The 19,498-nt window shown below is 29.7% G+C and overlaps 1 protein-coding gene across 2 annotated transcripts in view; it reads left to right on the plus strand.

The window, feature by feature from the left end:
- The window catches only part of LOC111624792 (lebercilin-like), a 42,646-nt gene that overhangs the window by 11,012 nt on the left and 12,136 nt on the right, over positions 1–19,498 (plus strand). For both annotated transcript variants that reach the window (XM_023367742.1, XM_023367741.1), the window contains 5 exons: positions 8,486–8,542; positions 8,638–8,814; positions 12,601–12,794; positions 14,174–14,340; positions 16,412–16,583. In XM_023367742.1, coding sequence (XP_023223510.1) covers positions 8,652–8,814; positions 12,601–12,794; positions 14,174–14,340; positions 16,412–16,583 — 696 coding nt within the window. In that variant the 5' untranslated portion in view covers positions 8,486–8,542; positions 8,638–8,651. The remainder of the gene's footprint in view (positions 1–8,485; positions 8,543–8,637; positions 8,815–12,600; positions 12,795–14,173; positions 14,341–16,411; positions 16,584–19,498) is intronic.

Raw genomic sequence — 19,498 nt, forward strand, 5'->3', positions numbered from 1 at the left:
CATTCCATACAATTGCGGTACATATTAGTAAAAAATTTATTATTTGGTTTATATATATGTACAGTAAGGGTGCGACTATGCAGACGCGAGCGAGAAGAGGCGAGATGCAATAAATATCAAAACCTGTCAGATATGTGCGAGAACCAGAAATTTGCTCTCGCTAGCGTTATTTCTCGCTTCTCGTTTGTGCATGGTTTTCCTTTGCGAAAACTAAATCGCTCGCAACCTCTCACTCGCTCTAAATTTGTGTCTGCATAGTTGCACCTTTAGACCCCGCTTAATGCTGATTCAATATAATGCAGTCTGCTCGAAGCCTAAAAAAGCTCAAAATTTATGCTGATTCAAATTATTGCAGCATTTCATTGATTTGCATATATTACGATTATTCCCAAACACGAACTAATCAGCAAAAGATGGCAATTCATCATAGCACTGTACTTCCCTTTATGTTATCTATGTTTGTTTGGTTGTTTGGTGCAATTTTCGAAAAAAATATATCATCATGGATGCCATAGGGAATATCGACTTTGCTTGGAAAGAATTAACTGATAAATGCACAAAGTGTGGAAGAAGTTATGGCTGAAGGTATCCAAGAATTCTCAACAAAAAAAGCCTATCACTGTATTGTTAGATTGACCAAACTCAACCTAATTGATACAGCAGGACTAGGCGATGTAAACGAGCAGGATATTGAGGAGTTACTGCAGGTTTCTGACGAGAGCTTTACCAACGACAACCTTCAAGAACTGGCAGAACAAGGAATTCATGTAGAACTGGAAAATAGAGATTCTGAAAATGAAGAACCCAAAGAATTTCTCTACAGATTTCCTTAGTTAATGTTTTGTAATGATAACCAGAATCGTTGATCAAATTGTAGCAAACGATCCAGATTTTGAAAGGAGTGCAAAAGCAAGACAATGTGTTTTGGATGCCATCTCCTGCTACTGACATTAGCTTAAGAAAAGATAAAAGCAATGAATAACACTAGACAACTTCATCACAAAAAATGAACTTTACATTTCTGCATGCATATGTTTGTGTTATTTAACATATATTATTATACAAATTAATATAAAAATAACTTAAAATTAAAGTAAAATTTGTTTATTTTTGGTCGCATGTTTCCCTTTTCCTATTTATCCAGTGTTAAAATGACCTCTCTTAACGCTGTTTCATTTAGTGCTTTGTCATCTAGGAACCCATCCCCCGCTTAAGTGGGGTCTTACTGCATATATATATATATATATATAAAAATAAATAAAAATTAAAAATTGAAATATTTTACATTTTTATTTATATATCATTATTCATTATTTAATGTTATAGAATATATTAAATATTATAACAAAAATAAATAATGTGGAGAATGTTAAAAGAATTTTTAATTTTTTTCTTTGTTAGAAGTCGTCATGATCAGTACATTAGATTTAAAATATTCAAATTACATTAAATAATAAAGAATAATAATAGTGTTTACTGAAATTTTAAATCATATCAATTCTATATACATTGTATATAATAACTTCTTAGAACAGATTAAAATCGTAGATTATAAGTTAGTTTGTTTTTGTAAGTTATCAATGATAACTTATCATAAATTTACTTTGTAATTATTATGAAAATTCCAAGTTATAAGATTACTGTGATAATTTTATTTTATATAATGTTTTTGATTAATCATTTTCTCTAAATATTCAAATATAATTAAAAGTATCTTTTAAGAATAGTGTCATATAGCAGGTCAGGACTTGTCACAACAGAAATATATTAATTTAGTATAAAGAGAAACTAATTTCAATGGGTTTCAAAATTCAAAGTTATAAGGAATGAATAAATAAATAAATTCTGCTAATTTTAGGAAGCCAAACTTCGTATAAAATAAATGTTTTTGGTCAAAATATGATCATTCTCATCTTAAAATTTATTTCTTAAATCTTAATCTGAGGATGATTAAATTTTGACCAAAACCATTTCTTTTATTTAAGGAAAAGTTAGCTATTTGAAATTATAAAGGAAATTGCTTTTAGCCCTTGATTTAAACAAATTGATTAAAAACCTACTACTGTGAGGTAGGATAATTGAGATGGGGAGGCTTATTATCAGGAGGCTTGGATGAGGAAGGAGGCTGGATGGGGGCTAGGATGAGGAGGCTTATTATCACTGGTGTGATAAGTCCTTATTCCTACCTCACAGTAGTAGGTTTTTAATCAATTTGTTTAAATCAAGGGCTAAAAGCAATTTCCTTTATATTTAATTTATAGAATAATTTGCCTAGATCCCAGTTGATATTTGAGCACAGACCCTCATATATATAATGATGAAATCTATTGTCTTAATACTAACATCTGGCTGGTAAGTGATGTAATGAAGGTTGGCCATTAAGTTGTTTGTCACCACTTGTTCCCCAGATGTTGCCTGTAACACACCTCTCTCATAACTGTTCTACATCTTGTAGCAATACCACCTTCAAACTCCAGCTTACTACTGTTATGGTATGTAGATTTAACTTATTTTGTAAAACAATCATCATATTATCTCACTAATTTTTAATACTGTTTATAATAGTATCCCTCATGTCAAGCTACCATTTAACATAATGAAGCCACCTTAAGCCTGTTCCTCTACACCCAATTATTACTCAATAATCATACTTTTATAACGGTTTCTTTGTCTTGTATAATTCTAAGTATCTCACCTTTTTTTNAGTGTTAAGCCTTAATCCTGTTCCTCTCCCCCGTGGGGAGGAATTTCGAAAAATCCCTTCTTAGGGTGCGACTATGCAGACGCGAGAAAGCGAATTTTCCGAGTGAGCGAGAATATGTGGCGAGAAGAGGCGAGACGCGATAAATATCAAAACCTGTCAGATATGTGCGAGAACCAGAAATTTGCTCTCGCTAGCGTTATTTCTCGCTTCTCGTTTGTGCATGGTTTTCCTTTGCAAAAACTAAATCGCTCGCAACCTCTCACTCGCTCTAAATTTGTGTCTGCATAGTTGCACCTTTAGACCCCGCTTAATGCTGATTCAATATAATGCAGTCTGCTCGAAGCCTAAAAAAGCTCAAAATTTATGCTGATTCAAATTATTGCAGCATTTCATTGATTTGCATATATTACGATTATTCCCAAACACGAACTAATCAGCAAAAGATGGCAATTCATCATAGCACTGTACTTCCCTTTATGTTATCTATGTTTGTTTGGTTGTTTGGTGCAATTTTCGAAAAAAATATATCATCATGGATGCCATAGGGAATATCGACTTTGCTTGGAAAGAATTAACTGATAAATGCACAAAGTGTGGAAGAAGTTATGGCTGAAGGTATCCAAGAATTCTCAACAAAAAAAGCCTATCACTGTATTGTTAGATTGACCAAACTCAACCTAATTGATACAGCAGGACTAGGCGATGTAAACGAGCAGGATATTGAGGAGTTACTGCAGGTTTCTGACGAGAGCTTTACCAACGACAACCTTCAAGAACTGGCAGAACAAGGAATTCATGTAGAACTGGAAAATAGAGATTCTGAAAATGAAGAACCCAAAGAATTTCTCTACAGATTTCCTTAGTTAATGTTTTGTAATGATAACCAGAATCGTTGATCAAATTGTAGCAAACGATCCAGATTTTGAAAGGAGTGCAAAAGCAAGACAATGTGTTTTGGATGCCATCTCCTGCTACTGACATTAGCTTAAGAAAAGATAAAAGCAATGAATAACACTAGACAACTTCATCACAAAAAATGAACTTTACATTTCTGCATGCATATGTTTGTGTTATTTAACATATATTATTATACAAATTAATATAAAAATAACTTAAAATTAAAGTAAAATTTGTTTATTTTTGGTCGCATGTTTCCCTTTTCCTATTTATCCAGTGTTAAAATGACCTCTCTTAACGCTGTTTCATTTAGTGCTTTGTCATCTAGGAACCCATCCCCCGCTTAAGTGGGGTCTTACTGCATATATATATATATATATATAAAAATAAATAAAAATTAAAAATTGAAATATTTTACATTTTTATTTATATATCATTATTCATTATTTAATGTTATAGAATATATTAAATATTATAACAAAAATAAATAATGTGGAGAATGTTAAAAGAATTTTTAATTTTTTTCTTTGTTAGAAGTCGTCATGATCAGTACATTAGATTTAAAATATTCAAATTACATTAAATAATAAAGAATAATAATAGTGTTTACTGAAATTTTAAATCATATCAATTCTATATACATTGTATATAATAACTTCTTAGAACAGATTAAAATCCTAGATTATAAGTTAGTTTGTTTTTGTAAGTTATCAATGATAACTTATCATAAATTTACTTTGTAATTATTATGAAAATTCCAAGTTATAAGATTACTGTGATAATTTTATTTTATATAATGTTTTTGATTAATCATTTTCTCTAAATATTCAAATATAATTAAAAGTATCTTTTAAGAATAGTGTCATATAGCAGGTCAGGACTTGTCACAACAGAAATATATTAATTTAGTATAAAGAGAAACTAATTTCAATGGGTTTCAAAATTCAAAGTTATAAGGAATGAATAAATAAATAAATTCTGCTAATTTTAGGAAGCCAAACTTCGTATAAAATAAATGTTTTTGGTCAAAATATGATCATTCTCATCTTAAAATTTATTTCTTAAATCTTAATCTGAGGATGATTAAATTTTGACCAAAACCATTTCTTTTATTTAAGGAAAAGTTAGCTATTTGAAATTATAAAGGAAATTGCTTTTAGCCCTTGATTTAAACAAATTGATTAAAAACCTACTACTGTGAGGTAGGATAATTGAGATGGGGAGGCTTATTATCAGGAGGCTTGGATGAGGAAGGAGGCTGGATGGGGGCTAGGATGAGGAGGCTTATTATCACTGGTGTGATAAGTCCTTATTCCTACCTCACAGTAGTAGGTTTTTAATCAATTTGTTTAAATCAAGGGCTAAAAGCAATTTCCTTTATATTTAATTTATAGAATAATTTGCCTAGATCCCAGTTGATATTTGAGCACAGACCCTCATATATATAATGATGAAATCTATTGTCTTAATACTAACATCTGGCTGGTAAGTGATGTAATGAAGGTTGGCCATTAAGTTGTTTGTCACCACTTGTTCCCCAGATGTTGCCTGTAACACACCTCTCTCATAACTGTTCTACATCTTGTAGCAATACCACCTTCAAACTCCAGCTTACTACTGTTATGGTATGTAGATTTAACTTATTTTGTAAAACAATCATCATATTATCTCACTAATTTTTAATACTGTTTATAATAGTATCCCTCATGTCAAGCTACCATTTAACATAATGAAGCCACCTTAAGCCTGTTCCTCTACACCCAATTATTACTCAATAATCATACTTTTATAACGGTTTCTTTGTCTTGTATAATTCTAAGTATCTCACCTTTTTTATATATGTATACCAACTGAAGAGGGACTATTCCGATAGTCCGAAATGCATTTTGGTTATTTCATGTCAATTATTAATTTAATAGTTTGTAATGTACACCCATTCTCGTTTTATTAAATGTATCCCATTGATATTTTGAGTGTTTGTGCTTATTATCACTGGTGTGATAAGTCCTTATTCCTACCTCACAGTAGTAGGTTTTTAATCAATTTATTTGAAATTAGCAGAATTTTATTTACAAAAATAGTGCCAAGTTTTATAATCTATTATTATAGATGAACAAGATAATCATGCTAAGAATGAAAAGCTTACTATGTCAAATACATTAAAAGGATAGTTCTTGTCACTAGTATAAAATTTGGTTTATCTGTCTGATAATGATTATCATTATCACATTAACATTTTCCTTCCATTTCTGGTACTGCATTTTCTTGTGGTTATCATTTTCAAAACTAAATCTTTTCCTGAAAGTATCACTCATTTGTTCTGAGAAATATACCATTTTTAAGTTTTGCTGAATTTTGTTTTCCATTTGTTAAAAATCAAGCATTAATAGAAAAAAAATCAGGTTCTTAATTTACTTTTATAAACTATATCAGTTTTATTTTCTCAAATTCTAATGAATCATTGCCCCCCTTCAAAATAGTATTGCCCCCTTTAATAAAATCGTTACATAGTATCACCCCCTGCAATAAAACCGTTACGTAGTATCACTCCCTTCACTACAAAATTCCGATGCCGAGGGACAAGGCTAACGCCAAATTCGTACTGCATTGAATAGACTAGTGACTAAAGTTATTTGTTTAATTATTGTACAATATAACAAATAAAATATCTAATTATTTTTAATATAATGTTTTACTATATTGCCCAGAAAATTGTTTTTTGCCCTCCCAAAATATAAATTGTTACTAATTGCCCCCTCAACATGGAAAAACACCCACATGGGGACAATATCACCCCCGTTGAGAAACACTGAACTATATGAAATAGTATTTTTTTAAAAGATTTTATAAGATTAAAACATCAAATAGTATTATTTTTTGGTATAGATTTTTCAAAGTATCATAGTTTTAAAAACTAATAATATACAAGTTGTTGGAAATCAGTTGGTGTAGCCTTTATTGCACTCAAATTTCATGACATTCAACAAGAATGTTAGCAAAGCCTCTTCTATGTGGCTTACAAAATTGTTTTTGTTCTCAAAATTTGATTGATTAATTTCGATTAAACTGTGCCATTTTCTATTTATTGCAATGAAGAATCCAAAAGTGTAATAAAAAATAGGGGTCCATGACTTTGTTTCTGAGATACAGCGGGGTCAAAGTAACAATGCCCATGCTCCCTGACATGATTGAGCATACTTAATGGAAGTTAGGGAACAAAAATAAAAATAAAGCATTGTGTGCACCTAATGTAAAATGTATGCCAAAAACGAAAAAAACACAAGAACAAAGTGATTGTAATGATTGTACATGCCTGGCAAATGTAAGGATCACCTCTTCATGGCCAACAAGAGTAAGGATTGCCTTCTTGGGAGAGTATGTGTGATCAGATTTTCTTCTTATCTCTCAAACATGCATGCACGCACACAGGCACATCCTTACATACACATTCAAACATGTATCAGCACTCAGGTTAGATGGAACAAAAGATAATTTATATATACAGTAAGACCCTGCTTAATGTGTGGGATGCATTCCTAGACAACAAACCACTAAGCAAAACAGCGTTAAACATGATCATTTTAACATAGAGTAAATAGGGATAGGGGAACATTCAACCAAAAATAAACAAATTTTACTTTAATTTTAAGTTATTTTTATATTACTTTGTATAATAATATATGTTAAATAATACATAAACATATGCACACAGAAATGTAAAGTTCATTTTTTCTGATGAGGGTCCTGGCTCTTCTGAAATTCTTGTTGTTTTGCAATAAAGTCGTAAAGTTTCATTTGTTGCTTTTTTCTTTCCTTAAGCAAATGTCAGTAGCAGAAGATCGCATCCAAAATGTCATTTCTTGCTTTTGCACTCCTTTTAAAATCTGGGTCATTTGCTACAATTTTATCAACAATTCCGGTTATCATTACAAAACATTAACTAAGGAAATTTGTAGAGAAATTCTTTGGGTTCTTTGTTTTCAGAATCTCTATTATCCAGTTCTACCAAGGAAGATTGTCGTTGGTAAGGATCTCACCATAAACCTGCAGTAACTCCTCAATATCCTGCTCATCTACATCTCCTAGTCCTGCTGTATCAATTAGGTTGAGTTTGGTCAACCTAACGATACAGTGATAGGCTCTTCTCATTGAGAATTCTTGGATACCTTCAGCCATAACTTCTTCCACACTTCGTGCATTTATCAGTTAATTCTTGCCAAGGGAAGTCGATATTACCTATAGCATCTATGATGATATATTTTTTTCCAAAATTGCACCAAACATAGATTTAAAGAAAGTACACCTTTTTGCCACCTTTTTCTGATTGGTTCATGTTCATGAATAATTGGATTATATACGAATGAATGAAATGCTGCAATTATTTAAATCAGTGTAAATTTTGAGTTTATCTTTTTTTTTTTTTTTTAGGCTTCAAGTAGACTGCATTATATCAAATTAGCATTAAGCAAGGCAGCATTAAGTGGGGTCTTACTGTACTAATACTGTAATTAAAACATTTTTTATTACAAAAACACGTTTCACCTCAATTCTATTGTAATATGACAAAGTTGCACAGTGTTCCTAGTTTATTTAGATGAATCTTTATTCATCTAAATAAACTAGGAACACCATGTCAAATTAACTTTTTAATAAGTTCTATCTTTATCTATATGAACAGTAAGTGAAATAAATTTCATAACCATGTCATTTCAAAAATTCTAATGAATTTATAAGGAACATATTTTTCATAACATACTATTTATTTATTTATTAATTATTTTTATAAACATTTTCTATAAAATTTCTAATATTTCTATATTAATTTCTATAAAATAATGTTCTAAACATATATCAATTTTTATTATTGCTTTTGTTATAATTTAGGATGGGAACACAGGACTACTAATACGATATCATAAATTTGAATATGTGCAGATAACGGTTGTATCTGAAGATCTTAATAATCTATTCTTAAATGATGATGTTTTTTAATATTTACATTTTTAATAATGATGAATCAATTGAAAATTTTTTAGATATTAATTTAATAATGGAGATGAAGAATAGTAATGAAATTACTGAAGATACTAAAGATGTAGATTTTAAAGATGATAATGTAGAGAAATATTTTGAAGATGAGTTTGAATCTGATTCTGAAGATAACATTCCTAAAAAAAATGAAAATAATCAGAAAAGAAAAAATAACAAAAAAGGTAAATAATTTTTAAATATGTTTATTAGAAGTATTGTAAACATTTTTATAAAATGAATAAAAGATGATAAAATTATATTAGAAACTATAAATTTGATAAATTTTGGAAATACATTATTAATTATTTTTGCTCAGAAATACAAAAATGCAATACATAATGGCATTTAAGATCAGGAGCAGTTTTCCATGATATTATGCACAGAAAGTTTTAAGACATTATACTTGGTGTTTCAGAAATGTTTGGCAAAATTTTGCAGGCTTGTAGAAGAGAAAACTGAATAAAAAAGTCAAGAACTTTTTTAATCTGAGCTTAATTAGCAAGTTATCAAACATTAAAGTGTCACTACACTTTGACACACAATAACTTGTCATTTCCATTTTACATTAATTAGCATCATTCCATTTTTTTAAATTTAACTATGCAATGTAATGGTAATTAAATTTGTTTACTAATCACAATTTCTTTATTTAACATCTTTCTTTTAATTAATTCTATTTTTTAAGATATTAAAAAAATTTTCAAAAAACTGATTTTCTAATCTAAGCTTGTGAACATCACAGCAAGTGTTCAAAAAACTCCCAAGATCATCCATGCAGGTCTACCTTAGTATCTTCACATTGATTGTCAAACACACTCAAATATAAGTAAACCAGACATACATATAACTTTCAACAGTCCAGTGTGGTGGTCTGCCATGTTTTTTTTCTTGTCTTCTCTGCCCACCCCCTTTTCATATGCTCTTTCCACCCTTTGTCTGTTATTTGTATTCATGTCCAGGCTAGTTCTAATATACTAGTAGCCTGGGACACCCCCCCTAGGGGCGTTATTTACAAATTTCCATCAGGCATGGTTCCTTTCACTTTTTTGTTCCTATCAATATGCTCTACAGCTCTGTTAAAGTCCCAATGGTAAGATTTACCCTCCGAATGAAGAGGTGGCGACCCCCCCAAACTGTAGCCCCTGTGCGAACAATAAAGTCAAAGGAACTATACCCCTACTCGTGACCCTTTGCGAGATATAAGCCCCTGAAATAATAAATTCCTATTACAAATATACTGAATTATTTATATTGTTATATTGACCAAATAATAATTTATTGGCCAAATGAATAATAATAATTCATATTGTTAATTTAAATAAGAATTAAAATTGTTAATTTGAATGTTTGAAATATGACACACGATAGGGACGCCTCTAGTGTCCGTTATCAAACGGTTACGGGATAGACGGACACCGTTGAATGGGTTATATATATAGATGGTGTTGAAGTAAGGATCCCTGCTGAGGGAAACTGGTCTGGACAATGGGAAGGATATATCTGAGGGGTTCAAGCAGAGGAGAACTCGCTTTGGGTCAATTCTTGGATGAGAATAGAAGCAAGAACTCAAGAGGATTGAGGTAGATAAACCATGGAAAATGTCTTGAGTGAGAGTGGCACTGGGCTGAGAAAGATATTATTAAGAGGAGACAGAGCTTCAGCTAAAGCTCAAGGAACTACAACACTGAGACTTGAAGTGTTCAGCCACCTACTGGCAAGATAATATTTGTATATTTAGTTTCGTAGTTTTAGGTATAATTGTAACTCAGTTATTATTAGTCCCATTTTTGTAATTAATTCAATTTGACCCTTGGGAACCTTCGTTTAAATTAGTTTTAGCTGTTGGGACGTACATGAATTCAATTCATTGCCTTACTGGATTGGCTGATATTTCGGGGTCTAGTAGTGACGGTTTTGTTTTATTAAATCATTTTTGTTTTTCAAAAGGTATTTGTGTACTTCTTTTGTCACTATTCCCAACAAAAGTTCAAAGGTCATTTTGAAACTTAACATTAGTTTCTTAGAACTTATGCATTTGCAGTTGGAATAGCATAAACCAAAGATTTTAATTTCAGTAGAACGTTGATTATCCAAAACATCAGTTAACCGAAAGCATTCCAATCGGACTGTGTCACACTGAATCAAATGTTTTTGATACTAGATTAACTTCTAAAGTATAATTTTATTGTTTTTATATTTTTCAATATATTTATTTTGTTTGTACAAAATAAAGAAATAATTTTTAATGACACAATAGCCACGATTATTATTATAAAAATTTTCATTGGGTTTAACATTGACGAAAATTCAACTCAAAGTGACACGCAATGGAGAAAAATTTAAACATGGGATATATTAATATACTATTATTGAGATATACTAATATACTATATTAATAATGTATTTTTTTGTACATAATCGGTTATCCAAAAAATCGATTTTTTTACCTAGAACAACCCCAGTACCCAATTGATTCGGATAATCGACTCTCTACTGTATTCCTATAAGAAAAAATCTAGATGATTTAAAGAAGGAGAGTATATAGACTAAGGTATTAGTCTTCCTTTTCCATCCACCTCTTCAGATACTTAATATCAAGATATTTTTGTGCACAACAACAGAAATGTGCTAAAACTTGTTATGTGCAAAGTACATTTGATGTTGAATATTTTTGACCTGTGAGTGACCTGCAAAATGATTGGGCCAATCAAATTATTTCAACTATTCCAGTCTAAATGTTTCAGATATCAAGACTAGATGATAGCATGAAGATTTTTCTGAACCCATAGATGATTGTTGTGAAAATTTACAATTACATTTCGAATGAATATTGCTTCATCTATGAAAAGCACATTCCTGAGAAAACAAAGATTGATACTTTTTTGCAGATACACAATTTGACAAAATTGTACTCGTTGAAGAAAAGTGTGGTGTAAGTGCTTTGCTATAAATGGTATAGATATAATTGGTATTTACAAAGAATACACCATATACTTGATTGAGTGGTGCTTATTGTTCTATCTGTTTGTCTTTTACTTGTACTAGGATCATCACCATTATTCTAGCAATAATTTTGCTCCTCCACATGTTTGTACAATTCTTATTCTTCCTCTATCAATAGTGATTATTGACAGTGTCCCCATTTCTCAAAGAATAACTGTAAAGATATTCTTGGCTACATAATGTCTTTGCAGAAAAGTTTCCTGATAGAGACATTGGGTTTCATGTAAGTTCTGATTTGCTCAATCATACTTGAAATGGCTATGTCATTGCAGCATTAGAGTAATGGATCATCACGTTAAAGATTAAAGAACAGTACCAATTTGAAGCTTAAGACAGACAAATTTGCAAGGCATTGTTGAGAACAGTGGTTTGTGAATAGGTAAATGTAACTTTCAAACACTCTATATTTGATTTAAAGGCAATGACCTTTAAATTTATTTTTCTTCATATCTAAAAAATAGATATTAATTAAAAACTGAGCTGTTTAATAAAAAATTGCGATTAGTAACCAAATTTAATTACTGATACATTACATTGTTAGATTTAAAAACAGGAGTGACATCACTACATTTTGATGCTTAATAACTCATTAATTAATCTTCCAATCAAAACATGACCCTTGACTTTTTTATTCAGGTTTTCTCCTCTATAAACCTATGAAATTTAGCCAAACATTTCTGAAACATTTTGTATAAACCATTACCAGGTCTCCAAGATGGCTATATATTTTTATACTGATAAACAGTATTTTTACTAGAAAGTTAGTTAACTGAAATATATTCAAGAATGATTAAAAACCGTTGCACTTTTAATGAAATGACTAGAAAAACAAATAATAATATGCAGCTATTTGAAACCAATTTTAACATTCTTAAAATAATCTTAAACCCCTATCTCAGTTAACTGACTTTTGTACCATTCTATTTGTGGTTTACAGTAATTGAATCCATTATGAATTATTATAGTTCTTCTAAAAAGAAGATGGAGTGATAATCCAACAATTATTAGAAGAAATAAAATTAAAACTTCTATTAGAGATGTAAAACATGTCTACAGTGCTAAAGAACACTCTTATGCTACTGAACGACTTCTTTCAGCAAAGAAACATGAACTTACTGATTTGAATAATAGAATTAAAGATTTAGAGAGACAATTAAAGGTAATTTTTAAATATTTTAATTATTTATTCTACAGAAATTAGCTGAAAGTTTTGTTGAACTCAAATGGCTGTGAAATTTATGATGTTACAAAAGTAACAGTTTAATAATAATAAAGAAAGTGTAAGTGTTTCATGGATAAATATTTCAAACACCCTCTTGTCTCTGCATCAACAAAGAAGTTTAGGTACATAAAGGAGTGTATTAAGAGACTGATCCTCAAGAAACACCACTCAGATGGCCTGTATGTCTTCTATCCAGACCTTGCAGCTGTGCATTACTTAACAAATACAGTTTCTGTGCTATAGGAATAGGGAGTCTGTTAAGTCAGCAAAGAGAACAATATTAAAATGTTTCTCAGCTGCACCCAGTTGAATGATTAGTACAGCTGAAACAGAAGGTGTAAGAAAATGGATGATCTGACAAAAATAAAGTGGAACTGAAATAGCATATCAAGTCCAAACACTGATGACTGGTGTCAAGACTAAAATCAGAAAAGCCAACAATTGAGAATGAGATGCCATAATTTAGAGGCAGAAGAAACTAATTTCATCAGTTTTGTGTTACTGAATAATCATATTGTAAAAATAAAGAAGCTTGATTTTTGTGCAGATTTTTTTCTTTACACACCTTTAGTTTGAAATATACAGGTATACCTCGCCTTACGTCGGTAATTGGTTCCAGGAAAACGACGTAAGTCGAATTTGCTTGTCTCCGAATCTACTTATCACTAGGCTAAACCGTAAATTACCATTCCCGATTCTGTATTTTATTTATTAATGCATTTTTAATAATATATGGTTAATAAAAATCTATTTTAAGCTTACAAACAAATAAATTTTAGTTTTTAATATAGTACAAAAAAAGTAATCTAAATTTATGAATGCATGTACTGTAAATACAGTACATACTTGTATATATTTTAATATGATTTTATGTGCTTTAAACGTTTATCTAGTGATATTATGACTTCAATATTTGTGGCGGACAGACGTAAAGTCGAATAAAATGACTTAAACTTGATTTTTATTTTTCCATATACTTTTTTAACAAGCGACGTATAATCGGGAACGACGTAACTCAAAACGACGTAAGTCGAGGTATGCCTGTATTGTATATTTTGATGGTTAAGACATAATGAAATACATTCAGTACAGTATGTTTCTAAATGGTTCATGTAATTAGATTTGAAAACAGTCTTTAAATTAATTAAATGAAGTAATTTTTTTTACCTATTTTTTGTAGTTCTAAACTTTTTCTTAGAATAATTGATTTGATAACATAAATTTAGTGTATGAAATATAATAATTGACTGTTTTTATAATATTAATTTTCTAATTTAATTTGAAAATTAATAATTTTGCTAATCATTTCAAATTAGGAAGTGCATCAAGAAAATAGACTTTTAAAAAGATTTCAAGCAAGACAAGAAAGAGAATTTTTTAAAATTGAAACTGCAAAAGGAGAATTACCAGATATTTTACAATCACATAGTGAAGAAGTATATGCATTAAAAAAACATGTGAAAAAAGGAAGAGAAAAAAATAGGTATATTCAGTTTATTTATTAGATAGAAATATTAGAAAAAAGTTATTTAGATTGCTGTAAAACTGACAAGAATATACAGGAAACCCTCATTAGTTTGAAATTCAAGGGACAAAATAATCGCAACTTCAAATTATTGAGTTTCAATTATTCGAGATTTACATATTTCTGCCATGCCGTGTAATTTATTAAGATACCAGAATACAGCTATGTATGCAGAATGCTACTTTCATTAATTAATAATTATTCATAACATTGTAAATAAATTGCAGGTAAACAGCATGTGGCTCGTGAGAACATCACAGATTGCCAGATAGGTTTTATAAAAAGTAAAGCAGAATTCTCAAAATGTAGCCCAAATTGTTTTTAAAGTTGCCCAAAAAACATTAAGTTGCCCAAATCTAGTAGCATAGAGCCCTGTAAATATCTGAATCTGCTACTTGTAGCCCAATCTTTCAACCTCAAAACTTATCCATATTTTATGAGGTAATAGGAAAAAAAAGATAGTCAATGGTATGATGATGGCCAAAAATGTGTACTGTAAAAGCAAAGCCACATTGACCAGATTACAGTTGTTTTTAGTCTATTATTCTACTGTAGTATGGAGGCAAGTAAACTTCAATCTAATGTACAAGTTAACATATTCATATCACAGTTTGGACAAAATTTTCACTTTGAATTTCAAAGTAGCTGTATTTTGAACTAACCAAATTCCTTAACATATAAACCTCTATATTTTCAGCCAGAATAAATAGTAGTTATGAACTAATGGGATTTCAAACTATCACAATTCGATTGTTAAGACATAATGAAATACATTCAGTACAATATGTTTCTACATGTAAATGGTTCATGTAATTAATTTGAAAACAGTCTTTAATTAAATGAATGCTAAATGTTTTTTTTTCACTTATTTTTTTTATCGTTCTAAACTTTTTCTTGGAATAATTGATTTGATAACATAAATTTAGTGTGTGAAATATAATAATTGATTGTTTTCATATTAATTTTCTAATTTAATTTGAAAATTAATAATTTTGCTAATCCTTTCAAATTAGGAAGTGCATCAAGAAAATAGGCTTTTACGAGGGTTTCCTGTATTTGTCTTTTCATATAATTTTGTTTTCAGTATCAAGAAGGTTTATTTCCTTACAAAATAATGTTTATTTTGTAACTTTTTTATATATTAATTTCACTTATACAATATCATTATATTGGATGGCCAGATGGTCAAGGCAAGTTAAGGCATCAGCCTATTGCTCTAGAGGATCTATGATAAAAAGCCAGGAATTTTTTCTAGGTGATCTGCTGTCTTAGATATACTGGGCCATGTCCTTCATCAACTGGTAATCCTCATTATGGGCATAGTCAAATCCATGGTGGACATGTTAAAAAGGTCCTCTTAGTTCCCACATGATAGAAAGAGTCAAGATATCTTTTTACTTTTTTAATTTATGAATGTACCACTATAGTATAATCTATAAAAAGATGCTAGTCTGGTTGATTTAAAATATTCTTTAAATTGTTAATAAAAATTACTGTTATTATTACAGTTTAATTATTTTATTTTGTTCATAGTTTTTGAAATAGATATTTATATTAGAAGAAAAAATTTAATATAAAAGTTATTTCTGAAAGAGATATTCTAAAATAAATTATAGGATAAATTGGTTTTCAGATAAAACTTCATATATATTGTTTTTGTTTTTATTAATAATGCACTGGAAAATTTAAATTTTGTGGTTGTATGCAGACTGAATTAATGCATGTTTTTTTTTTATGGAATGATTCTATTATTGTCTATAGCATCGTAAATACAGTGGTGTGTTATCCTATGGGCAAAAATGGCAATTGCCTGGGGTCTTCACAAATAGGGGGTCCCAAACCAATGTTTTATAAGAAAATATTTCCATAAAAAATTCCCCCAAAGTAAAAAGTCTTAAGTCAATGCTGTATATGGAGCTCTCTAATTCAAAGTCAGCTGGGCACCATGAAGTTATAACACGCCACTGAGTAAATAACATTTTTAATAATAATTTCATAAATTGAAATAATGGTCAATATTATTTATTAGAGAGTTGACACAAAGTCTTAAAGCTAAAAATATAGAAATTCAGTTATTAAAGATGGAACTAAATGAATTTAAACAATTATGTGAAAAGAAACAACTCCCAGAAAGAGAAGAATTGCAAAAGAAAATTGAACATTTAGAAAAAGAACTCTGTTATCAAAATGCTTCAGTTCAGGTTAGTTAGAATATTTATTATGCATTTGGTTTTTAGACTAAAATATTTAAATTTAATAACTTTAAAAATATGTAAAAGAACAAAAAATAGTAATTATTATAGTTGTAGTTTTAATCTACATAAATTAAAACTGTAGCAGTCAAAATGTTTGTGCTGCATCACAGGAAAACGCCTGAACATATTTTAATCAAACTTTATATTTTGAATCTGTCAATTCATGAGAAGGTTTATATATACACATCATCTCAAAATCTACATTAATTAAATTAAACTGTAATAGATTTCTGTCTGTCTATTTGTCTCTCTCTTCACTAGATGGCAACACATGAATTAGTACTTCCTGTTAAGGGGTTATCTATAAGAAAGGTGCATTATTGAAGTTTACTATTATATTTGAAAAACTGACATTAAAAAAATAATTAGTTAATTAGCAAAATCTTCGAGGCATTAAAAAAAGTGACGTCATTATGCTAGATGGCAGTATATGTACTGTACAGTACATATGGCTGGTTTTTCGAACCGTTACATATTGTATTCATGATTTGTTAGACCTGACTGTATTTGTGTGAGTTTTATTTATGTGTGAGTGACGATTATGCCTACTCGGAAATGACAAAACTTTGGCCAATCTTTGAGGAAAAGTAAACAGGTAAAGTTGTGTAGAGATTCAGAGAACCCATCTTTGAGACAGGCTAGGTTTAGTTCTCAGAGAGAATGGCAAGCCAGTCTGCGAGTCTTTGAGATTGCTTCTGAGTGTACAAGGAGTACTATGATTCTTTTGTGCAAAAAGCTCCGAAGTATCTTCATTTATGACCCTCTTTTAGACTATTCATCATCAGCTAATAATGGGTCTGTGGATAAAGTATATGGATATTGCAGTGCTCTGAAGTGGAAGAATGAATCGCAGGGAATGTGCTGCTCTTCTGGCAAAGTTAAACTTGATGATGCTCTTGCCTCCCAAACCTCTTCTATGACTATTAAATGAGACTCATCCTGACACTAAACATTTCTTAAAAACATTAGGGCTTACAATAGTGTCTTCCAGATGACAAGTTTTGGTGCCACTAAAAAAAACTTGAAAGAAAGTTCATGCCAACATTCAAAATTCAAGGACAGATTCATTTAATAGCATACCATTAATCCTGACAAACTACCCATTCGAATTTAAATGCCTACAATTTACAGTCAGTCTATGCTTTGCAATGACCATTAACAAGTCACATGGCCAACTCTATGTTGAATGCTCACGTGTTAGTAGCTTATCTAGAAAATATTCCACATCTTTAATAGGATTATTATGAATCTGTAACAAGCAATTCTCTGCAGATATACTCTTTAGGTAAGTAAATATAATTTCATGAAATAAGTATATCTCGTCAACGACATGAAACATGACTAGAAAACAATATTTGTAATGAATAAAATTAATATAAAATTTAATACAAAATATAAAAAAAGTAGAATATTAGCTTTCAACTGAAAATTTAATATAAATTTATAGCAAATATTAAAGTAAAAATTAATAAAAGTATCTTCAATAAAAATTAAAGAATATTAGAAAGTTTTGGTAAAATATCTTCTTTTAAATTCAGATGTATAAAATTAGGTTTAGGAAGCTAGAAACTTTAAAAAACAAATATGTAAATTTGTATTTAGATGTTATAAAAGTGATCTTAAACATGTGACATAGAGTTAGCATTAGTAAAGTGGCTCATAAAGACTGTAGAGCTGCAACCCTCCTAGAAATGTTGGAAATCAGACTAAACTGGCTATAAAAGAAGTTAGAAGAAAAATAAATACAAATCAATCAGAACTGATATTACATTCACTTATAGTAACATTTAGATTAAGTTATAAAATACAATTGCCTAGCATTCAAAATTGGCCACAGTACATCCACACCATATACCTAAATATTTTTTTGTTACATTTTAAAAAATTATATAAAATGAAAATTAATTGTATTTCTCGATTTTAAAAAATATTTAAAATACTGTACTAAATTATCTGAAAAAAAACAAAAGTTAAGAAGACATGTTTATGGTTTAAAACTGAAGGCATATCAATTCTATTGCAATTTGCGTATGAGATATTACAGTTTTGAGCTATATGCAAATCACACAGGGTCAACAAATGAGTAACATTGTTATAACAGCCATATTTTTACAGATCAACAATGCAGTATTGTATATAATATGCAACAGAAGAAAATATATAGATGCAATGCAGTTTAGGCCTGCACAGTACAGTATACTATGTAATAGGTATCCAATTTTCTGTGGAGACATTTATTTTTGAATTTCAGTAAAACAAACAACTGAATAATAATTTGTTGAAGTACACACAAATGACTATCATACAAATGATTCTAAATTACAAAAAAATAAATTGTTCTGTAAGCTTAAATTATTGAGTCCATGGGCTATTATAAGTTTGAACCACTGAATAAGTCATGAAGTACATTAGAATAAATTACTTGTCAAGCGGAAAAGAATGTTTCAGAGGGGAATTTATATCTACATATATTAATTTGTAAATATCAGATTGTTAATCAGTTTACAGCTGAAGATACAAATTATAATGATGGTTCTGGAAAGAGAGAAGAATTACAGTCAAAAAATGAAGATTTCAGAAGTAGCTCCTAACACATAGAACTACAATATGACACGATGATGAATGTAATACAGTAGAGTGTCGATTATCCGAATCAATTGGGGACTGGGGTTGTTCGGAGAATCGATATTTTGGATAACCAATTATGTATGAAAAAATATATTAATTTATCCCATGTTGAAATTTTTCTCCGTTGCATGTCGCTTTGCGTTGAATTTTCGTCGATATTAAGCCTAACGAAGACTATTGTATCGTTAAAAATTATTTTTTTATTTTGTACAAACAAAATAAATATATTGAAA

The sequence above is a fragment of the Centruroides sculpturatus genome, unplaced genomic scaffold (genome assembly GCF_000671375.1).
Source record: "Centruroides sculpturatus isolate CEXI.00-Female unplaced genomic scaffold, Cexi_2.0 scaffold330, whole genome shotgun sequence".
Taxonomy (NCBI): domain Eukaryota; kingdom Metazoa; phylum Arthropoda; class Arachnida; order Scorpiones; family Buthidae; genus Centruroides; species Centruroides sculpturatus.